The 26114-nt window shown below is 42.8% G+C and overlaps 1 protein-coding gene and 1 long non-coding RNA gene across 7 annotated transcripts in view; one reads left to right on the top strand and one right to left on the bottom strand.

Moving 5' to 3' along the window:
- Window positions 1–3212: 3212 nt before the first annotated feature.
- LOC146356942 (uncharacterized) lies at window positions 3213–8754 on the bottom strand. Its single transcript, XR_014788096.1, has 2 exons — window positions 7562–8754; window positions 3213–6746 (listed from the first exon to the last, which is right to left on the bottom strand). It is a non-coding gene; the product is annotated as an uncharacterized LOC146356942 (long non-coding RNA).
- A 360-nt stretch (window positions 8755–9114) lies between these two features.
- The window catches only part of PPP2R5E (protein phosphatase 2 regulatory subunit B'epsilon), a 105805-nt gene continuing 88805 nt past the window's right edge, over window positions 9115–26114 (top strand). For 3 of the 6 annotated variants that reach the window (XM_084836765.1, XM_084836724.1, XM_084836776.1), the window contains exons 1-2: window positions 9115–9970; window positions 12602–12765. In XM_084836765.1, coding sequence (XP_084692891.1) covers window positions 12609–12765 — 157 coding nt within the window. In that variant the 5' untranslated portion in view covers window positions 9115–9970; window positions 12602–12608. The remainder of the gene's footprint in view (window positions 9971–12601; window positions 12766–26114) is intronic. The other 3 variants (XM_084836744.1, XM_084836755.1, XM_084836735.1) reach the window with 3 other exon arrangements.

Genomic DNA, 26114 nt, shown 5'->3' with positions numbered 1-26114 from the left:
CATTACTTTTCCATCTGCACTGTCTGCCAGTCCATGTCTAGGCCTGATTTGAAGTGTTGGTATTAACATTCAAAGCCCTAAACAGCTTGGGGCCAGGTTACCTGAAGAATCGTCTCTTCCCATAAGTACCTGCCCAGACCCTAAGGTCACCTTCAATGGTCCTTTGCCAGGAGCATCTGCCAAAGGAAGTGAGGCAGGTAGCTACCACGAAGAGGGCCTTTTTGGCTGTGGCACCCCGGTTGTAGAATGAGCTTCCCAGAGAGGCTCAACTGGCACCTACATTGTGCTCTTTCCAGGGCCAGGTGAAGACCTTTTTATTTTCTCAAGCATTTTAGTCTTGTCTTTTAGTTCTGTTGTTTTAAATCTGTTATTGTATTTTAAATCTCTGCATTGCTGCTAGGTGTTAACTTTTATTTTATACTGTAGTTTTAAACTTTTTAATAATGTATTTTGTAGTTATAATTGTGAACTGCGAGAGAGCTTTGGCTATCGGGTGGTATAGAAATGTAATAAATAAATAAAATAAAATGCCTCTCTCTGGGCAAAGCTCCTGCCTTTACCACCCTGGGAAAAGTCTGTGGGGACACAGTTCGTTGACCAAGCGCCAATGACTGGCATCATGCAAGACCTCCTTTCCCTGCTGCCTTTCCCAATGGGAAAAACTGGTGAGAGGGCAGCCAGTTGCATGATGCTGCTTGAAGGTGCCCTGAGCATTACCCATCAGCATCGTGCAATTACCATTGGAAAAGGCCAGCAAGAGTGACTAACTGCACAACACTGATTGGAAGTAAGTGCCTCTGACCAGTGTCATGTAACATCCCCTCCCCACCTGTCTTTCCCAATGGGAAAAGCCTTCGGGAGAGCATGTAATCAGGCGCTGCTGCACTGGAAGCACACACCAGAAGAAGAGTTTTCCTGGATTGCCTCTGTGTGGCTTACACTTGTCATGCTCTCCAGAGGACAGCCTTCACACTAGCAATGGCAAACAGATTTATCAAAGACTGTAGTTATCCTGGTATAGAACCAAAACTATGGTTTGAACTTCCAAATATACTGAGACAAATGATGGTTTAGAGCTGTGTACGATTTTCCATCCTGTCAACATTCATAAAATGAAGATGTCACTCCTGTCTCTATGGGTCAGCAACCAGAGAAACAGTAACTATCACTGATCAGTTCAGATACCATGCCAAACTATGGTTAGCAAACCACTTACAACCATGTTTTCAGTTTCTGGTTTACTGGTCAAGTGCAAACCATGTTTTGTCAATTCAAATATTATGCTGAACTTATGCCGAACTTCCTTAACCATGATTTGTTGTGATGTCTGAATTTATGCCAATTCAAATATGACCTAGAATTGGCAATGTAAATGCTGTGACATCTGTATACAGCAGAGGCATGCATAATACAGTAAATTTACTGTGACAGAATCATGTGGCGTTAGATATGAACAATCCTGCCACTCCCCAATTCAAAGCATCCATACTTAAAAGAATTCCTAACAGATTCTTGTCAAACCTTTTCTTGAAAATCCCCAAGGAAGGCAACTCTACAGCTTCCATAGAAAAGCTTATTTTCCTGGCAAGCTGGTCAAACTTTACATTCTTCCTTCTATTTTTTGGGTTAACCGCACAACCTATCCTGTAGATAAACAAACGTTTCTTCTCCCTCTTTTTGATACACTTTAAAATATTTGAAATTCGAGTGCATAACCCCCTCCTTTTATACTAATGAAGCATTCTCTCAGTTCCTTCACTCTTCTCAACCCTTTTATCATTTCTGTAGATTTCCTCCCAGTGTTCTAACTTATCAATACCTTCTTGATCCCAAGCCTTTCCTCATAGGTAAGGCACTCCATCCCTTGATTGTTTTAACTGACATTTTCTGCACCTTTTCCAATACTACAGATGGGATGACCAGAGCCAAAGTCAGTATAACAAACATGGCCACACCATAAAGGCATGACAATACTAGTCATTTTATTTTCAATCTAATTTTTCTTCCATCATGGAACTCAAGGCAGTGTACATGGGTTCCCAGGTGGTCTCTCATCCAGGCACTTACTAGACCCAGACCTGTTTATGTTCAGCAGGTGGTTATATCATGTGGTTTCAGACCATGACCTGGGATCAGCATGGGATTTGCCTTATTTAGTGGAAGCCCCACTGCAAACAGAGTTGATATTTTCACTTACCTGTCCCCCATGACTCCCAAGAACTCTTTCCTAGTTAATCACCATCACTTCAGACCCCATCAGTATATCTGTGAAATTAGTCAAATTAGTGTTTTCCACTGCTGGCTCCAATGATGTTGTTCTGCCAGCAGAACAGATACTGCAGTAGAACAGGAAGTCCCCATCCTCTTTTCCCTGCTGCAGCCACCCCCTCCCCCCAATCCTATGGAGGGTCCCTCAACCCTCCAGGGCAGATCTGGAGAGTGTGCAGAGGCGAAAAGAGAAGAGAGAACAAGGAAGTCCCATTCTGCTGATGGAATGAGGTCACTGGATCCAACCCAATGTGGAGAAAATGACTGAACTGAAACAATTATGAGATTAGTATAGACCTGATCTTTATGAGTTTCTTGCTTTTAAACAGATGCATCCTACAAATTATGCTCTATTGGTATCAAGACAATGAGTAATAAGGATATTTCTCCATCAGTGAAGAATGGTATTGTTAAGACTGTAAGCCTGAGGGCAGGGACTGTCTTTGTAAGCTACCCTGGAAGCCTTTTTTGGCTGAAGTGTGAGGGAAAATGCTTTAAATAAATAAAATAGAGCAGGTTACTTCTCCTACTTTCTCCAACAGGCTTATGCAAATTAACTTAGAATCTTTGGCTTTGAGAGTTGAAGGAGTAACTGCCATACTCATTTTATGATCTGCCTGCACCTCAGCAACAGGCTTTCTGAGGAGCTCCATCTTCATCCTCAACTTTACTCAACGTGCACAATCTTCAACTGAAATCTGGCTTCATATGGTCTTGATGAACAGGGCTTCCTAGCAAGGATTCTGTGTCCCAACCATTACGGTTGTCAGATGTCCATTGTTTTTGCAAACAATCCTCATTTTGGAAACACCATCTCTCCACAGGTGTTAAGAGAATATGAATGAACATTACAAACTGAGAACCCCACATTTCTGTAACTTTTATCAGCAAACTGAGATATTAGTAGGTATAAAATTGACACAACATACTCAGGCAACTGTATATATGTTTAAATTAGCTTAATTTATTGGAAATAAGCATGATATACTTTCATTTCTGTAGTGCCTCAATTATTAATTTACACATCACTAAAGTGGCATACTTAAAATGACTTGGTGAAAACAAGAACTAAAGCACTGGATGGAGCAATCCTATGGTCTCTGAACAGAAAAGCAGCCTTGGGAGGGAGGAAAGGTGGTGTCCGATCAGCGAGGGTGCAATCGATAGGATTGCACCCTTAACTGATTAGACTGCAAAAAGACTGACCAGTAACAGTCCCCCAAAGTTAAAGGGTGCTACTTAGAGAAATTATTTGAGACTCACCACCTACATGAGTCTGTGACACCTTAAAAACGAACACATTTATTATGGCACAAATGTTTGTGGACTAGAGTCTATTTCATGAGATTCTTTAGGACAGAAGTGGGCAGACAGTAGATCTGTGGGTGATTTGCAATTGATTAGCAAAGATTTCTGACTTGTTCAACAACAGTAGCAACAAAATTACTCCCCCCCCTCCAAATTATACTGCTGAAATGAAGAAACCTTTTTGTGTGGAAGGACTATGACTGCTGTTCAGTTCTGGTACTCAAAACAAATTCCTGGGCTCAGGTTTCTTTTGCACCAGGCTCTAGTTGGTGGATCTCAGGGTTTTAGTAAAAAAAAAAAAAAAAGATCCCGCAAGCCTGAAATCTGTAGACCTCTGCTTTAACTTAGTCTAGAGACCATAAAAGCTTAGAAAATTATTTAAACCGCTCAAAAATTTGTAGTGCATGGGCTTCAATAACTGGACAAGTGGTCTAAACAAGAACAGTCAATAACACATTTTAATGGCCCATACACGAGATCATATTCTCATGCTCTTGAATAAATTTCACCTTTTGTTTCCTTAATCATAACTACAGCCATATTTTAGAATTGTCACTTAACATACAAATACTCATTAAAGTGTGGGAAAAAAAATCCTTTTCAGCATAATCCTGAACGTGTTTACTCAGCAGTCACATTGATCCCACAGAGCCTTATTCTGTAGTAGCAGTGCTTAGAATTGCAACATTTATAATTCTTCACTCACTTCATTTTAAGTATGGCAGGCAATTAAAGGTGTTAAGAGATAACTGATTCCCCACCAGGTAAGGTAACATTTTTAAAAGAGTAAAATAAAAATCCATAAATAAGATTACATAATCACATCCTTTATATATATAAACATACACACACACCTAACTCAGTACATTGCACAATAATCAGCATTTAATTATATGTAATTCTCACTGAGATATTCCACATTACAAAAAAACCTAAAATAAATATGCTAAAAGAGGAGGCCAAACTTTCAAGCATCCTCTGCTTACCATCTGATTAACATTTCATTTGCTTCAAGGTCAGGCATCTGCATGTTGCATGAGACGACTTGTAGCAAAGTCCTCTGTCCTTCCACGCCTTCAGCGTAAACCACTTTAGTTTTAGAGATACCCTCATAGAATAGTAGGGTTGGAAGGGGCCTACAAGGCCATCAAGTCCAACCCCATGCTCAATGTGGGGGATAATCATCTTGAGATAATCATCTTGAGATAATTATCTGAGTATGGAGCTAGATGTGATGGAGAGGAAGCAATATTTTTTATATCTGCTGTGATCATGTATAAATTCTACAACAAAAGGTATGTGCATGTGAGAGGAGCTGAACCCACCCACCCTCACCTCAACTCCCTGTGTTCCATCATTTCAGACACTTTTCTCCCAGCTGGGTTTCAATGCCAGCTATGAAGCAGGCAGGAAAGAAAGTGAAGAGATGAGGCATGGCAAGGTTTGGGGTGGGTAAGGAAAGCCCTTTGACCTGCATGCACCTTTTGTTGTAAAAACTAGACATTCTGCTCCATCTTTTATACTGGGCAGGTATGTTAACAAGCAAGTAGGATTATCCCCTACCATGTCTTGTTTGGCGCCAAGTCTGAGGCCTATGGTAAACATAGAAGGTAAACATTCTCTCAACTGGTAACGCTGTTTCTTGGCTGTACTGTGAATGGGGGCTCACATGAAGGAAAACTCCTCCATATAAAAAAACCACCACCACCGGGTCCCTCCACATAGAAACTCAGCATATCAGGGAGAAGGCTAGGATAAAACCTTCTCCCTGACATGCCCGTTTTTTTAGGTAGAGGAAATATTTTTGTATGATCAAGCATTCCATCACATGAACCCCTTACATGTAGTCAGAATCATATAGCAAAGATACAGATTATTCACCACAGTGAGAACAGGGCTTGAGGGTGTGTGTAGACATATTGCAGCCTGTTCTGGTCCCCCCTGCCCAAATCACAGAGAGTTCGAGCACAGTCCACATTGTATCCTGTGATCTGTCACTGTTTATGCACCACTTCCAGGTAAGTATGCATAGGACTGCAGCCTAAATCGGGGTTAAACCCCACTGAATGTAGTAGGGCTTACTTCTGAGGGAACATGCATAGGATTGTGCTACTATTTTCCTCTACTTCTGCAGTGAAGCTGCTTGTACAATGGCCTGACCCACAGCAAATAATTTCAAGTCTGTATCTTTATTTTAAATATTGTCCTTATGAAAAGTTACAACAAATCTGGAACAGACTTCTGAAAGTCAACTGATACTAGGTCTTTGGGAGATGGATTTAGACACAGCTTTAGACACAGGCATTCAGTTGATGTCATTTTTAATTACGCGTACAGCAGTTCAATAAGAGACAATGTTTCATCTTCTGGGCTCTGCCCTTGATTATGCTTGTAGACATCTTGCAATACAGATGCAGCTGTGCTCCATAAAGTAACTGGATCAGGCTTGCCATCAACCTTGGCCAGTATTATTTTGTCCTCAAAATACTCTTTGATTTTCTTCTTCATATATACTGCGCTGTAGGAATCTTCACAATTCCTCCTTCATCCTCTGAACCAGATCAGGGATGTTAATTTGTTCATCATTGTCTTTCCAATACTTCACAACTTTAAAGATTTCATTATTGATGGAATCAAATGGCCACCCAGCAAACATTTTTTTTCTTCACACCTTTCAGTTGAAGAATTTGATGCATCGCTGTAAAACTTGCATTTGATGGTATATGGCATCAGCTGTATGAAGGTCGTCAACAGACATAATCCTAGACTTGACCTTCTCTGCCCAATTGTCTTCACGTTTATTACAGATGCCAAGAAGTGCTGTTTGGAAGACCAAAGTTTGAACAGGAAAAACGTTGAAACTTTTTTCCTACAGAAAACTTGGATGGTTTACCACAAAACAGACAGCACTCATGGAAGGTAAACATTCGTTCTTGAGAAAGAGGGGTACAAATTTCACCATCAGCCATGTGTGAATCTCTTTTAGTATGGTTTCTGTCTTGTTTGATAACATTTACATTGCAACACAGTTGACCACACTGGTTGTATACACATTGGTCAGGTGATGTCACAATGTTGTCTCTGCATTCATGACTTGCGTGCTTAATTCCTGGCTCCCCTTTTCAGCTGATGCCATCAAGGAACAATCTTTTGCAGATCACACACATCTCCTGTACAATGTAACATATAAGAATTTTATTTTGTTGTGTAGTCCTATTTTTTTTAAATATCAAATGCTAATTTTTATTTCTTTTTCAGCACATTTCTATTATTACCTATTATTTGTCTTAATGGAAAGCTGTGTTCATTAGTGCCAGTGTGGTGTTGTTTTCAATTCCCCATTCCTTGAAGCTTACTGTGGCATTAAGCCTGTCACTAAATGGGGTGGAAAAGTGAGAGATTTATCCCAACCATCCTACAAAGCTACGTGTGTATCTTCAGATTAATGATTGATGCCTCCAGTGAATGAGCATCTCTACACCAGCCTAAAATCTTGCATTTAAAATGGGGCTTTCTGCTTTGATGACTCCCTTTTTCACCCACTTCTTTCCCCCCTCCCCTTTCCCCCTCCTTCTCCCCACATCTGAGTCTTCCATTATCTTTCATTGGTCTCACTCCTCTTCTTGCCACTTTTCCTCCTTTCATGGAGGGAATCATAGCTCATTATCTGTGATCTGTTTAAAAATGGAACAAAGGGCATTTAGTGCAGGAGATGTAGAGCCCGCAATCTCAATCGCAGGATAAAAGCTCTGTGTGAAGAAAGCCTATGTCTGCCTTCTACTTTCTCTAAGACAAAGGACCTAAGTAGTGGGTCAGAATCAAAAGCACACAAAACAATTTCTAAACACAGACAATACATAAAACTTCCAGTCCAATTTTGTCTCCTTCACATGGATTACTCATAGAACATGACTGAGTTAACAAATGAAGGGGGACAAAAATCAAAGTGTAAAAAAATACTGACACAATACTAGGTATGACTTACTGTAACTGCTGCTGCAGGTCCCAGCAAGGGAAAAGGAGTCTTTTCTGCTAAAATCACCTCAGTAATCTTCTCAGACAATTAAGAACCTCATGAGGGGCAAAAAATCTTCCCCTTTAAGAATCCAGTCCAGGATCACACTCACAGAATTACAAGTATTTATCGAAGGTGGAAAGCAAAAGATGCATTTTGTTGATGCACGTGATCGTTCTGTATACATATGATTGGTCAAAGTTCAGTGTTAGATCACATTAGAGTGGTGGCTATCTTTAAAATCTCCAATTTTGGAAATGTTTCTCCAAATGATGATTTTCCAGATTTTGGGGGGATATGTTTAATGAATTAAACAAGAGTTTTGGTATCTTTTGCAAACAGTCTGACGTCAGCCCCCAACTTTCCTACACGAAAAGCACCATAGAGCAGGGACGGGCAGAGCACAGATCTGGATCTACTGGTAGATCTCTGGATGATTTGTAATTAATCAGCAAGGATTTCTGACTTCCAGCTGCTGAACACTAGCAGCAACAAAGTGACCCCCCCCCCAAATCCTAAATTATAGAGCTGAAATGGAGAAAGCTTAGGGCAACCAGGAGTGGATTTTTGTGTAGAAGGGCTGTGAATGCCATTCAGTTCTGGAACTCAAAATACATTCCTGGGATCAGAACTCTTTAATTCTCACTGTGTCTTTTACACTAGCTGTGGGTGGGGTGGGGTGGGGAGAATCTTTGGCCTCTAATAAAAAAAAAGTACATCCCGCAAGCCTGAAGTCAGCCCACCCCTGCCACAGAGAAAGCAGAGAACGCGAGCTGCTCTCCCCGTCCACGCGTGAGCAGCAAAGTGCGCGCAGAAAGCAACCTCCGGAACGGCCGTCGCACCGTTCCCCGCACAGACGCGCCTTTCCGCGCAGGAAACGCGTAACGTGTGAAGCGGCCGGAACGCTTCCCTCCAAGCTCCCGGAAAGGCTCGTAGGGCAGGCTCAAGTTCGGCCCTGCTACGCAGCCACTTGTTCACGTATCACAGTTCTTTACGCCGCCCAACAGCCGACGCTCCTCCGAGCGGTTCGCAGAACTCCTCAGCAAACCCAGAGGCTGCGTTGATCGGCGCATTTATTCTTCGGCAGCCCCTTCAACCTGACGAGCCCAGGCGAAAAGCCGACCCTTCGCCCGAGCCGGCGGGCGCACGCGCTCCGGGGGCTCCCCGTCCGCCTCACGAAGGCGGTCGCCGTCCCTGAGGGGAGACTGAGGGAAGGGGCGAGGCCTTCCCGGTCCAGCCGGTCGACCAGCCGGTCCCCGGCCTTCCACCCCGCGGCGGCAGACAAGAGCGGCTCCGCGTGCGCGTGCGCGACGTCCCCACACCGGCCACCGCGCGGCCCGCTTCCGCTCACCTCGCGCGCCGTCTTCCTCCTCGTCGCGGCCGGTAGCCGAGGGGGAGCTCAGCCGCGGCGGCGGCGGAGGAGGAGGGAGGGGCGGAGGGCTGGGCTGGTGGGACGCCTCGGCCAATGAGGCGGCGCGCCGCATTCGACGCCCAGGGGGAGCGCAAGCGGCGGCGGCGGCTGCGGCGGCGCGGGCGCGCGCGCGGCGGCGACGACGGCCGCCCCTCCTGCGTCTCGCGGGCGTGTGCGCGAGGCGGAGCCGCGAGGGGCGGGCAGCACGTTCGGCTGCGAGCGAGCGAGCGAGCGGCTGACTGGCTGGCTGGCTGGCGGCGCGTGCGCGTGCGCGCGGCCCCCCCCCCCACCTCCAGAGAGAGGGCGCGAGCGAGCCGAGTGAGGGAGAGCCATGGCCGGAGCTCAGTGACTGACTGACTGACTGACAATAGGCAAGAGCTGCAGGAACGCCCGCCGCAGCCGCAGCAACAGAAGAGGAAGGCCGCCGCCGCCGCCGCCAAACCCCGCTCAGCAGCATCAGCCGCCGCCGCTTCCTCCTCCTCCTCACCGCGCCCCGCTCGCTCGCCCGCCCGCCCGCTCCTCGGCGCCCCTCCTTTCCCCAGGCCGGCTCGCCGGGAATGTGAGAGAAGCGGCAGGAGGAGGAGGAGGAGGACGAGGCCTCGCAGGCGGCGGCGGCGGCAGCAGCAGCGGCGGCCGTGTCGTTGGGGGAGAAGGGAGGAAAGCGGGCGGGAGACGGCCGAGCGGGGCGCGGTGCATGGGACCGAGTGGAAGCCGCCGCCGCTGCTCCTGACGCCGCCGCCGGCGCCGCGACGACGTCTTGCGCTGGGGGAGGCCGACGAGGCCTACCAGGCGGCGGCTGCTCCTCCTGCGGCAGGGGCCGCGCCGCGGAACGCGAGCGGGAGAGGGAGGCACGCACTCGCGCTCGCACAGGCGCGCCGGCCCGGCTTGCCCTCGCCTCGCCCAGGGATCGGCCCCCTCCTCGTTTTCTCTCCGCCTTGTCTCTGGATTCTCTACCAGGAGGGTTCAAGGTAACTTCCTCAGCGGGCCAGCGACCCGGCCGCCGTCAGGGAGAGACGGGGGGCGGCGGGGAGAAGAGCGCTCTCTTTAGAGCGGGGCGGGGAGCGACCATTAGGGCTTTAGGGGCAGAATCAGCCCGCGGTGGTCTGTGAGGACTTGATCTCTGCCCCTTGATCGGGGTGGGGGTGGGGAAGACACCCAGCCAGGCCGGGGGGCCTGGCAGGGCAGCCCCCCGCACCTTGCTCGCAGCGCCTCTTCGGCCGCCGAGGGGGCTGGTGGGGCCGCCCCTTACCTCTCGGTGCCCGTCGGCATTTTTTCAGCACCTTTTCTGAACTCTCTTCCTCCCCCTCCCCCGTCTCTGACGACGACGACAACACCGTTGCTTTATATGCGCCGAAATCGTGCCAACCCTCCTCACGTAGAAAGAATGATAAATAATAATCCCTTTTTAGATCTACGTTACCCCCGTGGGTGAGAACCAAAAGGGGGCTGTGGGAGGGAACCCAGTGCTGTGCCTTCCTCTTGAGAGTCTCCACAGTAAATAAATGTGATCTGAATTCTGCTTTTTCAATTTCAGGATTTCCAAAGAATCTGTCACTTGACAGATCTGGAAGGGGGGGGGGGCTCCATGATCTTTGTTTATTGTTGTATGTTGCCAAGGCTTGTTGAGTTAGAATGAGACCTTAATAATGCATAAAGCAGGAGAGAGGAACTGTTACTAAATTTATACCTGAGAAGTGCGGCTAAAGCATGCTGACACAGTGATCCTGCGGTTGAAGGGATCTGCTTGAGGGTTTGTCCATTAATAGGGCTAGCAGTTCCATTTTCAGTCTTTGTGAAAAGATTTCTAGATAGATGAAGACATTCTAAGCGCTGTGGTGAGCTGTGTCTAACAGGCCCAGAACCTAAGACTGCAATGCAATGTACACTGAGTTTAAAAAGAAAATCAAAACAAAAAAGGGGACTAGGAAAAGCGGAAAAGAACTCAGTGGGATTTAATCCTGAGTAAGCATGCCTACTGGGCTGTCAGTGTGATTATGATTCTTTTTTTAGAGTTTCAGATTCCCACTGGAGTACAAGTAACATCCTTTTTTTGTGGTGTGTACAACCTCCTTTCATTACATGTTAAAGACTGGTTTTGTACAACTGAAGTATAGAAAACAGTGTTGTTCTTGCATAGAGCCCTCACATATTCATAGTATATCTAATATTTAAATTGATAACAATTATACTAATGCAGTATCATTAATCTTTTGCGCGTAGGCTGTATAATTCACAGCAACGGGTATGAGAATGATGACTTGATAAAGTAAGGACTGTTATAGATAACGCCACTCTCACTGATGAGTGTCAAGGACTCATGTGATTCCATTTAGAGGTTTAGAGTAGTTTTTGAGCACACATTTAAGACTTTTGTGCCCGTTAAATTTCAGCAAATGTCAACTGTCATTTAAAGAATCTTCATGTAACTTGACCAGAAATATTTAAATCAGCATTTGATCATTGTTGATACCCCTTGTCCTGCAAAGGTTTATGTAGTATGCATGGACCCACTGACTTGTTTAATGTGTTGTATATAGGTTTTAGTAGGTTTTAGTTGCAAATATGTAATTTTGCCATTGTGTACTACTTTAAAAAAAATTCACCATAGGCAAAGACTTTTAAAAATTGTACTTAATAGTTCATATTTAATTTATAAAGTCAGTCTGTTCCCTACTGAGTGTACATGTAAGAGAAAGTAAGATGTGGAATCTTAAAAAGGAATTAGTCACATAACATTATATTTGAAATAGATGACAGTAGATTATGGTTAATCATTGTGAAAACTTCCAGACCTAAGAGTAGTTCATCAGTGGAACAACTTAATTAGTTAGGTTGTGGGATCTTTTCCTGGAGGCGTCTAAGAGAAGGCTGCATAAGGACACACGTGTTTAGGGTATCCTGGCTTAGGACATGGACTGTGTGTCACAACTTCTTTGATTCTAGGAATCAGAAGCAAAAGAGAAAAATAATATATTGCTAACTAGCATAATAAGTAATGGACATGATAATTAACTGTAATTGATCTCTCAGTGTCATTGTTTTTACAAAACTTGCATTAAAGATAAACAAGCATAAAATGTTAGTTAGGTTAGGTCTGTCTTTATTATCGTATTTTAACAGTGCACTGACTGAAAGGTGCATTGTACTTTTGCAGAAACATTTACTAATAGTAGGAGGAGAGTTCATGTTACCAGTTTCAAGATGTCATGGATTTGCTGTCTCTGTACTGCAAGCAGAATTATTGAATGAGAATTTTAAAATGTCCCCAAAAGTAAAATATGAGAGTCAGAGTGAGAATAAGGGAAAAAAACAAACACCAAACCTGGATGTGCATTGCAATATTTGGCTGATGCCTATTAATGGATGCTTCTGGAGCCACCAGTTACATGCAAGATGGCATAATCAGAACTGGACTAGGAAAGTGGATTTTTCTAACTTAAAGGTACCCTAAACCAATGTGTTAAACTAAACTGTGCACATGAGAGAAATATTTCTTGATAGTATGATCTTAAAGGGAGGGTTAAATGTGAGGGGGAGTATTTCTTCTAAAATTCTTATAATATTTAGTTGGGAATATTAATAATAATTCTTCCCTTCAGTAGGGATATGTCCTCAGCACCAACCACTCCTCCGTCAGTGGATAAAGTAGACGGATTTTCTCGGAAGTCCGTCAGAAAAGCCAGGCAGAAGAGGTCGCAAAGTTCCTCCCAGTTTCGGTCTCAGGGCAAGCCTATTGAGTTAACTCCACTTCCTCTGCTAAAAGGTAAGGCTCTATACCAGTTTATCATTTGGAAAGCAAAGTTTTAATTATAACCCAATTGTGGCTGGTTCAGGAGATACTTGCTATTCATTGAAAGAAGGTTCAGCAGGCATTAAAGTGAGGGCACAATCCTATGCGTGTTTAGACAGAGAAAAGGCCTACAACTCCCAGCATTCCCCAGCCAGGCTGGCAGGGGAATACTGGGAGTTGTAGGCCTTTTCTCTGTCTAAACACGCATAGGATTGCACCCTTAGTTATATAATACTTGTGTAAGTTCTGTACATGCTTATGTTGAAGAACCTGTGATATGGATACTGAACACCTGCTCTGCTGATGGTAATGTAGCTGCAGTTTTATTAGGAAGTGCAGTTTTTTTAAATTAATCCTTGATCCCATACCCTAATGATTTCCTGCAGCACTTAAGCTTTTACAACTTCTATAGCTTCTGTAGAGAGTTGAAAAATATGGGGAACTTTTGTAAATATTCTCTTACTGAGATGTTTTCACTGTCGGATATTTTCAGCATAGCAAAAGTAAAGTCCTCATCACATGCAAGGGAGAATGCTGTTTTACAAGCATGGAAAATATATGCCATGGTTATTCGATAATTCTGTTATGTTTGAGTTTTGGACCTGCGAGATTTGTTTTGTTCAGGAGCTGCTCATATTTTCCCTTCCTTCTATGTATCTAGTTTATTTGCAATAAGCAAGGTATAGAATATTTAATAATAATCTAACGAGGATGACATGCTCTGTTTTTGTGAGATATATGAGCAGCAAATATGCTTATATATGCCCCTGAGAATGAATGCAAGTGGTCTGGATTGGTAATGACTTAGTGGAGTTTGTAATGTGGCAGACTTGGGTTGATGTTGATGGACATATGAGCATATCACATGTGATTGAGAGAGGGGTGGGGTCTTGCCCAAGCAAACACTGATATAAACATTAAGGCTAGACTGCACTAAGAGGGCTGGCTGACAGAAGCTTGGTTATGCTACCTCAGCTACCATTAAACAAACCTAAGACAGGGTAGAGGAGTTTTGGAGAGCAACTCCCATCATCCCTCACCACTGGCTATGCTGGATAGGAATGATGGGAGTTGCAGTACAACAACATCTGGAAGGCCACGTGTTCCGCACCCCTGATAGAGACAAAGGAACTATCTGGCAGCATAAGGGGCTGCCTGGTGAGTTTTTTCATTGATGAGCTGCCCAGACTGAGGTTCTGTGACAGGCCTTGGAGTTATATAGCAGGAATTGGAGTGGGATTGGCTGTCCTGTATCACCTGGCACTGAAGCTCAGAATGTTCTTGGCATAGCAGTGTATGTTGCCTGACTTGAAATAACTAAGGTTTCCTTGTGTGGCAAACAGCTATAGTGGCACAGGGAGCAGAGAATGGATGCCTGTTCCTCCAGAGCTCTTGGTTTAAACCCTTTAGCACCTGACACAGGGATGCTTAACTCTGACTCCAGATCCCATCTTAATCTGATGCTTTTCTCCTGAGGCTAGTGTTTCCAAAAATTCTGGTGATATCTGGCACAAGTGCTCTTAGTTTTGGCCTTCAGTATACATACATAATACTCTGAATTGATCATGTGGGCTAATGTTACTGTAACACTACAAATAATATTGTTCAGTGTGTTGAAATACCTGACTAACAACTGTTTTTGTTGGTTCCTCTGGCATTTTGATAAATGAATCAATGTTGCATTTGAATATTAAGAAAATATTTTAAAAGCTTATTGGCCTAAAATTCCACATGAAATCTGCATTTTGCATACGTGTGGAAAAATGGAAAATGCACTTTCACAGGGAAGTCGACTTGGCCTGTAAACAGGTCAAAAATGCTTGCCAGTTGATAGGTCAAATAATGATTAAGGGCGCAATCCTGTCCGGATAGGTGGCCGCCTCTGAACTTGGAGGTGACCGCCTATCCAATGCAGGGCAGGAACAGCACGGAGGGGATCATCCCCTCCGTGCTTCAGCCACCTTGCATTCGCAGCTGGATAGCTGATTTCGGCTGTCTAGCTGCGGGAAGTTAGAGCGGGGGGCGGACGCTGGAGGATGCATAGGAAGCGTTGGAATGGCACTTCTGCCCTCCCCGCCCTGGCTTGCCCCCAGGAACGCCCTGTTTTCGCCACTCCGCGCTCCTCTTCTGAGTGCGAAGCGTGGGGCTGCCTACGAGGCAGCGCGGGAGGAGGTGGAGGTCAGTTCTCAGGGAACCGACCTATCCTATGGCCATCTAGCCTCTGACTAGCGGCCATAGGATTTTGCCCTAAGTGTGTTCAAAATATCAAGCCAGTAGAAATGTAACACAGAGAAAGGTTTATGCTAATACAAACCCGCAGATTATTTAGCTATTATGAAACAGTGAAACAATATTCTAAACTGTTGTAAACAATTATTATTTATAGCTTACTAGAGATGTCAGGAATTTAACCTGGGACCTTCTGCATGTAAATGCATGTGCCCTGTGACTGAGCTGTGCCCCCTCGTTATGCAAATGCAAATGAATGTCAGTAGTATTTAAAAGAATGGAAAGTTCTTTTTAGTTTTTATTTAGAACCCCAAGGATAGTTGAGGCAGTTAACAAAATTTAAAATGAAGTTAAATAAAAATGCATTTAGCTCCTATATGAAGACTGTTTTTTTTTTTATGTGGACATAGTGCTGATCAGGAGGCTCCTTCCTATAATTGAAGAGAGAGAGGGTATTGCTGTGCACCTAGTCTCTTGCAAGACTGGTTAGCAAGGAGCAGTCACTTCTACATCAATTATTGGATGGCACCACAATACAATTATAAAGGTAGACTGCCTCTGCCACATATACTGTATAAGGGCATTATTGACCACGTAATATTTGACCGTGGACAATATTTGACCATGCAATTGATCTGCTTCCCAGACTTACAAAGAGGGCTTGAAACCTCCCAGGTGACTGGCCATTCCTCAAAATTTGACGCTGTTGTCTGAGTATTTAAACATTTTCTAGCCCTGGATCACAGCTTGCATTTGAAACCAAAATGTTGGGGCCTACGAACTGGCTTTCCCCCACATGCTTGGCATATTATACCTTTTGCTCTTTCAGGATTTTTTATAAGTTATGTTCCATATATCACAAAGAATGCAGATACTAATCTTATAAATTATTAGAAGAAACATGTCTGAAACGGTACAAGGTTAACTCAATGATTTGGAATTGAGGGCTTTGCCGGTTAATAAAATAATTGAAAGATAACCTGGAAGTAGTCAACTTACATGTCAAGCTTAAGTCCATATGAAGAGCACCTCGCATCTTCTTAGAGTAGAGGCACATTGTCTGCAGCAGGCCTTTATTGAAGATACTGCTTAGGAAATTGTTCTTTGGTCATATAATATGAATACTGAGCTTCATGTGGTGTATAATTTTTCAGATCCCTGTAATGGAGAAACTCATTATTCGGTTGCTGTGCTAAGAGAATGTTTCAGATTTCTCAATACCAGCACTACATTGCACAAGCCTGGATAAATATTTAATAATAGTGTTTAGTATTTCTTGAGTGTTCAAAGCATACCACCGATGAAACAGGGCTGTCGTAAGGATTACTGAGATAATGTAGGTCTGTATTATTATCCCCAGATTTGGTGGGGTGGAGGGGATGAGGTTGAGAGAATAGTAGTTTGCCTAAGACCACCTAGTCAATTCATGGATGAGGTGAGATTTCGACCAGGGACTTCATTCATAGCTCAGTCTACTAGCTACTACATTAAGGGTGCAATCCTATGTGATCTGCCCTGGGCATGAGTATCCAAACCAGCGCTTTGCATTTAAGCTAGATGGGTGTTTTCACCCATCTAGTAGAGGCTTTGGCGTGGGGGAAGGAAGCTTGGCCAGCCGTAGGATATGTGCTATGGCTGCCGCCCCAGTCTCCTCATCTCCCTGCCCCTGGGAGTGCTCTGTTTTCCGAGTGTGGAGAGGTAGCTGGCGAGGTTCTCTCTGTGCTGGCTACGAGGGGAAGGGGGAAGGGACGGGGAGTGCAGTTTCCTGGATCCAAGATCAGGGCCCTGTTTCCAACCTTTTATCCAGGAAACCAAACAATCATAGAATCATATAATAGTGGGGTTGGAAGGGGCCTACAAGACCACCGAGTCCAACCCCCGGCTCAGTGCAGGAATCCAAGTCAACACATCCCTGACAAGTGGCTGTCCAGCTTCATCTTGAATGCCTCCACTGTGGGAGAGCCCACCCCCTCCCTAGGTACTTGGTTCCATTGTCATATTGCTCTAACAGTCAGGAGGTTTTTCTTGATGTTCAGCCGGAATCTGGCTTCCAGTAACTTGAGCCCATTATTCTGTGTCCTGCAGTCTGGGATGATCAAGAAGAGATCCTGGCCTTCCTCTCTGTGACAACCTTTCAAGTACTTGAAGAGCGCTATCCTATCTCCCTTCAGTCTTCTCTTCTTACGGCTAAACATGCCCAGTTCTTTCAGTCTCAGGATTGCTCTCAAAAGTAGCCTTCACGTTCTTAAGCACAAGCAAAACATTTCTAGGTGCCTGGGATTTTTTTTCTGGTTCTATTCAACTTGGTCTTTTGATTTTTTATATGAAATCTCCTGATAGGCTAAATATAGATAAAATAACAAATGTTCACAGTGTGAAGTGTTTATGTGTCTGATAGTCTAGTGACAAACATGACAGGAGAAAGCCTTTTGTAAAATAAATGTAATTTGAAAGTAATTGTTTACATCAGGCATGTTTTATATAAAACTATGCAGATCAGTGGGTGCACAGAGTGCGGGTTGTTTAAGGCAACTTAGGTTGCAATGCTGTGGTCCTAAGATGGTGTCCCAGAGGCCATAGGATAGGTCAGATCTCACTTTCTGAATTCAGAGGCAGAGCTCCAAGTGAGGGAGTTTTGGTCTATTTGTTTAATTACCTAATGCTTGTAAACCACCTTAAGAATAATTTGATTGAAAGGTGGAGTACAAATCTTCAAAAATAACTAAATTAAGATAGCAGGCAGAGATGTGGGTTTTCTGGAAATTTTTAAATTGGAAAATGTCCCTATGTGAATTATGGTAATTTGCATAGGGAAATTTTCCAATTTAAAATTTTCCAGAAAACCGACATCACTGCCTGCCCTCTTAATTTAGTTATTTCAGTAATTATGGTAATTTGTACAGGAAAAAATTCAGTTATTCAGAATTTTCAGCATCTAGGGCATCAGAAAATGTTTTCAGTGAAAAGTACAAGTGTACTTTTGAAATATGAAATATTTTTGAAATATGAAATATGTATTGTTGTCCTGAAATATTTAAGGGAAAAAATTAAAGCACATTTAATGTGATTTAAATGTTACAATATGTTAATTTTTTTGGAATACTTGTAAAAAATTTAAGGACAACCCAAAGAACTGTGCATCATATATTGTGCTTAGATGCAGTGGTGGGCTGGGCTGGATGAGGGATAATAAATGGGGTTTGAATCCTGGCAAGACAGAAGCACTGTGGGTGGGTGGGTCACAGGTCCAGGAAGTAGGTCAGTTACCCATTCTGGATGAGGTTGCACTCCCTGAAGGAACAGGTGCGTAGTTTGTGGGTTCTCCTGGCTTCATCTTTGTCAGTCAGTGGCAAGGAGCACCTTTTACCAGCTTTGGCTGGTATGCCAATAATGGCAGTTCCTGGATCATGATAGCTTGGCCATGGTGGTACAGGCATTGGTAACCTCAAGATTGGATTATTGTAATGCGCTGTATGTGGGGCTACCCTTGAGCTTGGTCTGGAAGTTGCAGCTGATGCAGAACGCATTGGTGAGACTGCTTACTTGGGTCTCTTTCCGACAGCAAGTTATGCCCTTGCAAAAGAACTGCTCTGGCTGTCAGTCAGCTACCAGGGCAAGTTTAAGTTTTGTTGTTAACATATAAAGCCATAAATAACTTGGAACCAGGTTATCTTAGGGATTACTTCACCACTGATGTCCCTGGATCATCTCTGTGATCATCAGAGGGAGTGCTTTTGATTGTGCCACATTCTCCTGAGGTTTGCCTCAGGAGCTCTTGGAGTAGATCATTTACTGTTGCAGCACCCACCCTCTGGAATGGTTTACGAACTGACATTAGATAGGCCTCACAGTTCTGATATTTTTATGTCTTCTTAAGACTCATCTCTTCACACAGGCTTTCCCTGAAGTATAACCTAGCCAGCTGTGGTTTGTAGCATGCAGTGGAGTGTGCGGTTTTTACTGTTGATTAATTTTGTATTGGGTGTTATTGTTTCGATGCCATTGTATTTTGTGTTCACCACTTTGATACCTTGTGTATAAAACTGGGTAATAAAAATAAATAAACCACTCATCTATTTCAACAGCGCTAAACTCTCTTCCACTAAGGGAGTTGGGGCACCTCTAGTTTTACTGTCATTACTTATTAGCTCCATTTCACACTGAGATGTATCTGTATTTCAAGGACATATGTTTATTCTGTCACATTCTTGCCAGTTATAATCACCTGTAAAACACTACAACTGTGAAACTGCCAAACTTGCGTAACATTGTATTTGCAACTGGCATCCATTCATTGTTACTAGTGAACCTGTGAAATGGAAAATGTTCCTAGGAAAAATAAAGCACCGGAAAAATTTTCTGTTTTGGAAATTTTTCCACACCATATCACCGATGGTAATGTGGAAGTGAGGAGTTTTAGAGACCACTGCATTCAGTTCGATGTTACATTGCAGTTCACTTGTCAGGCTGCCATCTTTCGGAAATTATTACTTTTTTGAGTAGGTGCAAATATGACAGATGGAACATTTTCTGAAAAGACGACAGTAATTTGAGTAATATTTTCTAGAAATTGTATATACTGAGACTAGTATATTCACAGGACACAGGAAACCTTGGTTTTATACAAAACGTGTATTTAATTCCTCAGAGTTGAGGAATGTCCTTTATTTTTGCCTGTTATGACAATTAGGACATGTTAAGTGTTCAATTAAACATTGTCTTTGGATAAAAGTATTTCACAGCAAACATGAGATTCCATCTGTAAAAGAAGGGAGGTGGAGTGGCTGCAAATGGGAAGAAAAGTAGGGAAGGGGCAATGTTTGGGAAGTAGTGGGTAGTAATGCAAGCCTTCAGGAGTAATAGGTTACTTGCATGAGATACGGAGCAGGAGTTTGGGACTGTTAGAGGGTATGGAGGAGAAGGCAGACAGAGATGGTGTAACATCCACAGGGATCGTGGTGAGAAGCAAGAGAGTTTGGGAATGTTAGATTTCAGTATCTCAGAAATAGCCCATTGCCCTGTGAACCCACTGGTTGGAATGCAGAAATGGGTTTTGGAATCATTTGGGCACTACCACAATATTTTTAGGTGTCTGCGCTGCTAGATGCCTAGAAATAATCCGGTTCCAATTGTAAACATCTTGTCAAAGAAACACATTTTCTTTCAGCTCTTAGCAAGCTCAATGGATTATGATAGAATTAAAGTTTAAATATATAACTAAAGGGGAGTAGTTAGATACACAACACAGGATGTGGTAAGGGGGGATGATTGTGATGGGAATAATTTGTTGATCTGCAGGGCTGGAAGGGGGGATACCCTCTGTGTGCCAAAATTTGAGAACCCACTGATTTAGGGCACAGGAATTTTTCAAAAAATACAGGAGTTGAGCACAACTTTGTAGAAAATAATATTTGTTAAGGGGAAAACCAAGTACATGACAGAAATGGTTAAGAATGGCACTTGACTTTAGGGCTGTGATTTACTCACTAGGTAACTTGTACAGCTACTTAGGGTTTTTTGTAGTAATTTGCCTCCTAATACTAGCATGCTAGTCTGAATATGGATTTGCACAGGTGGAGCCTTTGACCTCCTGCCAGAATTTCATTGATTTAGGTGGAGCTCTAGGTAATTATAGAGCTAATAGTTGTGTTAGAAGCAGGAATTACTATGTCATCTGAAGGGTTTATCTGTCAAAGATAGGTTATTGAACTGAAAGATTCATCCCGATTTAAATCTTTCATTGTAAAAAATAAGTTTGCAAATTGTTTCAGGATACTCTCTCATCTTGTGGAGAAATTCCATATTTCTGTAGTTACCTTTTATGCATCTGTGAATCTGAAGATTATGAAATAGTTCTTCAGTAATGTTAAATTGCTCTGGTGGACAACTTAAGCCAGGGAATGAACAGGGGGAGTGTGATCCTGTTGGTGCTCCTGGACCCCTCAGCGGCCTTTGATACCATCAGTCATGGTATTTTTCTGGGACTTCTGACTGGGGTGGGCATAGGAGGGATGGCGTTGTGCTGGTTTTAGTCCTTTCTGGCAGGACATAGTAACTAGTGCTGGTGGACATTTATTACACCTTTGACTTATGGGGTGCTGCAAAGTTCTGTTCTGTCCCCAGTATTTTTAATGGCTACATGAAGCCACTGGAGCAAGCCATCTGGAGGTTTGGGCTAAAGCATCAGGTGAACCTGGAAATTCTGGGTTGTTTATGGGTTAAACAACCCAGAGTTAACCCAACAATTGCCTATGGTTTTTTGTTGGGTAACCCCTGGGTTGTTTAACCCGTAGACAACCCAGAGTTTCCAGGTTCACACATCACAAAACAACCCAGCAATGGGGCATTCCTTGGTTGTTAATCAAAAGTGGAAATGGCTCGCACGCTCCACTCATCCTCATAATTCCTGTGTTAAAACAACCCTGGAATTGCGACGATGACATGTGAACCAGGTCATTGTGTTCTGCATCCCTGCAGATCTTCTGAAATTGGGAGGGGAGCGTAAAGGAGGGTCTTACCTGATGATCTTAGTTGTAGGGGTGATGCTCATAGATGAGAATGCATTTCCCAAGTAAGTTGGGCTTGATGATTCACAGAGTAATGGCTCATTGATATTCTATTTTTGTTTAAGGGCCACGTCTTGCATTTCATTTTCTGAAATGCATTATTTGCACTAGGATATTTGCAAGTATGTTAGTTGCTATCTTTAGATAATGAATTCCATAAATTCCATAATGAAATCTGTAATCATCTGATGAAGCGGAGTATAGCCCACCAGTGCTTATGCCATAATAAAAAACTAACATCTTGAAGGTGCCACAATATTCTTAATTGTTCTTGCTGCAACAAACTAACATGGCTACCCCTGTGGAAAAAGTTAATTATGTGTTATGGGAAGAAATACTTTTTCCTTAACCTGAATTCTGTTTCCATCTGTTTGATTGGATGGATGAACTTACGGTGTTACATGAGAGAGAAAAAATCTCTGTAATTTCGCAGCACTTTTTGAGTGTATAATTCCATTATCTCCCTCTTTAATAGTTTTCCTTCTGTTTAAATGAAAACCTCTTCCAGCCTTTCCTCACAAGGAATTGAATTTGTCTCAGTGTGCATCACTTTCCACTTAACAAATCTCATCTGCCACTCATTTGTCTTTTCACACAGTTTAGAGAGATACCTTCTGGAGTGCTTTGGATTTCATACCTTGAATTATTTGGTTTCCTGAGCAAACTGGATGACCTCACTGTTCACTCATGCTCTTTTTATGAATGTTAAGTAACACTGGCTCCCAATAAAACAGGGGTGGGCAACTTGTGGCCTTGCAAATGTTGTTGGACTGCAACACCCATCAGATAACATCTGATGCTGTCCAACAACATCTGGAAGGCCACAGGTTCCTGACCCCTGTAATAGACAGCCAGGTGTGTGTGTGCGCGCGCACACACACACATTTGTTGCAATTCTTTGCTTCCTATTTTTAACCAATTAAGGGCTATCAGATTGCTGCCTGCCAGATGGAAGCCTTCCATCTCAGAGGCTTCCGAGTATCCAGTGCCCTGCTGGACTGCTGCCAGCATTTTCACATTTCTCTTATTTTTTGCTGTTTTTCCTCTAGACTCACCTCCGAGCCCATCTGGTGGTGGTGGCACCGGGACTGGAGAGGCCATAGGTTTTCTCGTATCCTGGACTTTTCCCTCCCTGTCCACTGGAATGCCCCTTTTTCAACCTCTATGAGGTCCTCTGAGGCTACTTTTGCATCCTCGAAAAGCAGCTGGTGTCTTTCCATGACGGCTGGGAGGGGGATTAGATCATGTAGTCCCCTTCCCGAGGTAATAGGAGTGTCTACGGCTTTAGGATGGGGATCATAAATCTCATGATCCCTTGGATGCTGTCCAGGGACTACAGGATTACTCTTCAACTGATTCATATTAGAACTTGTCTTCACCTATGCATACTATGTTTTTTAATGCCCTTGGTGTGGGATTTTGTCAAAAGCCATTTGAAAATCCAAATATATATTGTCTATCATATTCACCCCATCTACATGTTTCCGCATACTTAAATAACTCTAAAAGGTTGATGAGCAAAGACCTCCTTTTGCAGAAGCCATACTGATCCTTTCTCTAGCCTTAATAATGCTTTCCACCAATTTCACTGGAACAAGCATTAGGCTGATGGAATCTGTAGTTTTCCTAGATTCAGTTGCATTATCTTTTTAAAAAATCAGTGTCACATTGGCTGCCTTCCAATCCCTTCTGATAAGGAGTTTGATTTACATATTTCAGTTGAAAGACCAGCAGTTCCTTATTCGAGTTTAAGAACTCTTGGGTGAGTGCCATAAGGCCTGGGTGACATACTACTTTTTAATTTGTCAGTGATTTCTAAAACATCATTTTTAGATGTTTTAGAAATCATTGACAAATTAAAACATTACCTCTATTTAACATAGTTCGTCAAATGAACTCCGTGAAAATAATGATAAAACAACAATGGTGGTTTTTTCAGGTACAGGTATCTTATTGTAGTTGTTTCTTAGCTGCTTTAAATTGTTTTTAAATTTTGTATGTTAAAGATTTTATATTCAGTTTAGATTATGTTGTATTTTTGGGTTGTAATTTTTGTGAACTGCCCAGAGAGCTTTGGCTATTGGGCAGTATAGAAATGAAATAAATGAAATGATTCAGGAATGGATGGCTTCTGCAGTGGAGACTTATATAAAAGAATCCATTTAGTTTCTCTTCAATTTCCTTTTCTTTCAGTATTCCTTTTTAGTCATCTAACAGTCTTACTGCCTCTCTGGCTGGTTTTCTGATTCTGATGTATTCCGTGTGGCTCACAGGCCCTGTAGAAACCCTGAGAATTCCAGCTTTCATTTAAAAGCTGTCATGGTTGCAAAGATAAGCTTTAAAATGTGATGATGGCAAGTCTTTGGAAATTGCAAGGCAATAAAAAATGCCACAAATGACCTTTTTCAATCTTAATGTTTCTGAGATCATATCGTATGGTTTTGAATGTATGAAGTTCTTATAGTCCTGGAGGTGGATCACTCATGGTATAATTGCTGTGTTGTCTGAATTGGTCTGTGGTCAGTGCTAAGCAACATTGCCTATGATACACAGGCCTGGTTCCCGTGTAACGACAAACTACAGTTTAAACAATCCATGGGTTGTCATGCACGAGTGGGAGAGAGCATGCCCCCCCCTTCCGCTTTTATTGAGCAACTCATGATCGGCTCCTTTGTAGTTTGCTGAGCATGACGTCTGAACCTGGACCACTTAACTACTGGGGTTATTTAACTACTGGGTTGTTTAGCCCCGTAAACAACCCAGCAGTCCAGGTTCGGATGTCATGCTCAGCAACTATGAAGGAGCTGATTGTGGTTTGCTGAATAAAGACAAGTGGTGAGCACGCTGCAGGCAGCTCTCCCACTCATGCATGACAACCCCTGTGTTGTTTGACTGATGGTTTGTTATTACATATGAACCAGGTCCATGTATCGTAGGCAGTCTTGCTTAGCATTGACCACAGCCCGATTCAGAGAACACAGCAAACAATTATAGTGCGAGTGATCCAACTCCAGTATTATAAAAACTTCATACGCTCTGCTGTTTGTTCCTGACAGCACATGGGTTGAAATCATGGGGAGCGATCTTGCAGACTATGAGTTAAATCCAACTTCATGCCAGTGGACACTTATGGCATATTCCTGGAGATCAAGAAATGTGATGTCTAAATTAAAATATGGTCCGTGGAGGACTAGGAAGGAGATAAATGGGAGAAGCATAGGTCCACATCGATTTCTTCCTCTTTGAGTCTTAGAAAAGATGTTACTCTCGGTTGAATGTTGGGGGGTGAGATTGTAGAAATGAGGGGCATAAAAGACTACAGCTGTTCCTAGCTGTAGATGAAGCAGTAGGTAGGAACTGAAATCCTATTCTCTTAAGAACTTGATTCTCCTTGTGTAGGGGTTAAACAAGACCAATTTGACACCTTGTGGTATCCTTTTATTTCATATGTAAAGGAATAACTGTATGCCAACAGACCACCAAATATACAACAGTTTGGAGAGACTCTTTAATCTAATTCTCTCACATGCGTACTATTATCTTACATGAGATTGAAAATTACGATTACTGGCTAGATGTGAATAGGGCAAACTACATTTATACTTACTTATTCTGGGGTATGTTTACTGTTAATGTTTTACTACTTTAAATGCGTTGTTTCAATTACCTTGAAAAGCCAATAAATAATATTTGAGATGAAAAAATAATGGCAACGGACTGTTGTATTCACAGTCTGATGTACAGGTCTTGTGGTTGGGTGTGTGTGGTATTCTTGTAAATGCTGAATTGTGTCATCTGACCAGATAAAAACATTTAAGTCATCATAGCCAATGTTCACCATAAGGGCTTTTGTTTGAAAGCCAGTCCTGTCATAAACGAAATATACTGTCTGGTAAGAAAAGTCAGTTATTGTAAACATATCTGATGAATATTTTACAGGCAGGGATTGAGTGTTCTTATATTTCAGTTCTTGCTGTCTTATTTGCATGACAGTTACAATTTAGGATTAGAGCATGGGTTATCTTCCCTTTTATTTTTTCACTTTCCCCTAGTAACTTCTGTCACTTTTCTTTCTCATTTCTCATAACCTTTGCCATTTTCAGAGCTTTAAATGTTCTCTTCCAGTTGCAGTGATTAGCCGCAGCCACAAGAGAGTGATATATTTAACCTTTGGATGATCATGTCTTGCCCTAAAACACTACTAGATGTGGTTAGTCTAGATTAATCAAGAAGTATATATGTTGGGGAAATCTATAGAGTATATTGTATATGATGAAATAAATGTGGCTTACAATGAAAAACATGCAGTTCTTTAGACAGAGTATATGAGTTTTAAGAGTCTTGGAGTTGAACTGCCAGAGAGCTTCAGTTTATTAATTTATAAACAAACAAACAATTTGTTATTTGTGACTGAAAAATGCAACATGTTAAAGGGCTATGATTTGACATGCTTGACATTTTTGAGTCATGCGTTTTCAAGAAGGGGTATCCATATGTCCTCTTTTATGTGGAATGCCACTTTAAGTA

Source organism: Heloderma suspectum, chromosome 1, assembly GCF_057233095.1.
Source record: "Heloderma suspectum isolate Gila_16-S chromosome 1, 16-S_ref, whole genome shotgun sequence".
Lineage (NCBI taxonomy): Eukaryota > Metazoa > Chordata > Lepidosauria > Squamata > Helodermatidae > Heloderma > Heloderma suspectum.
Note: the sequence above shows the minus strand (reverse complement) of the source record. Positions and strands in the feature narration are given on the sequence as shown.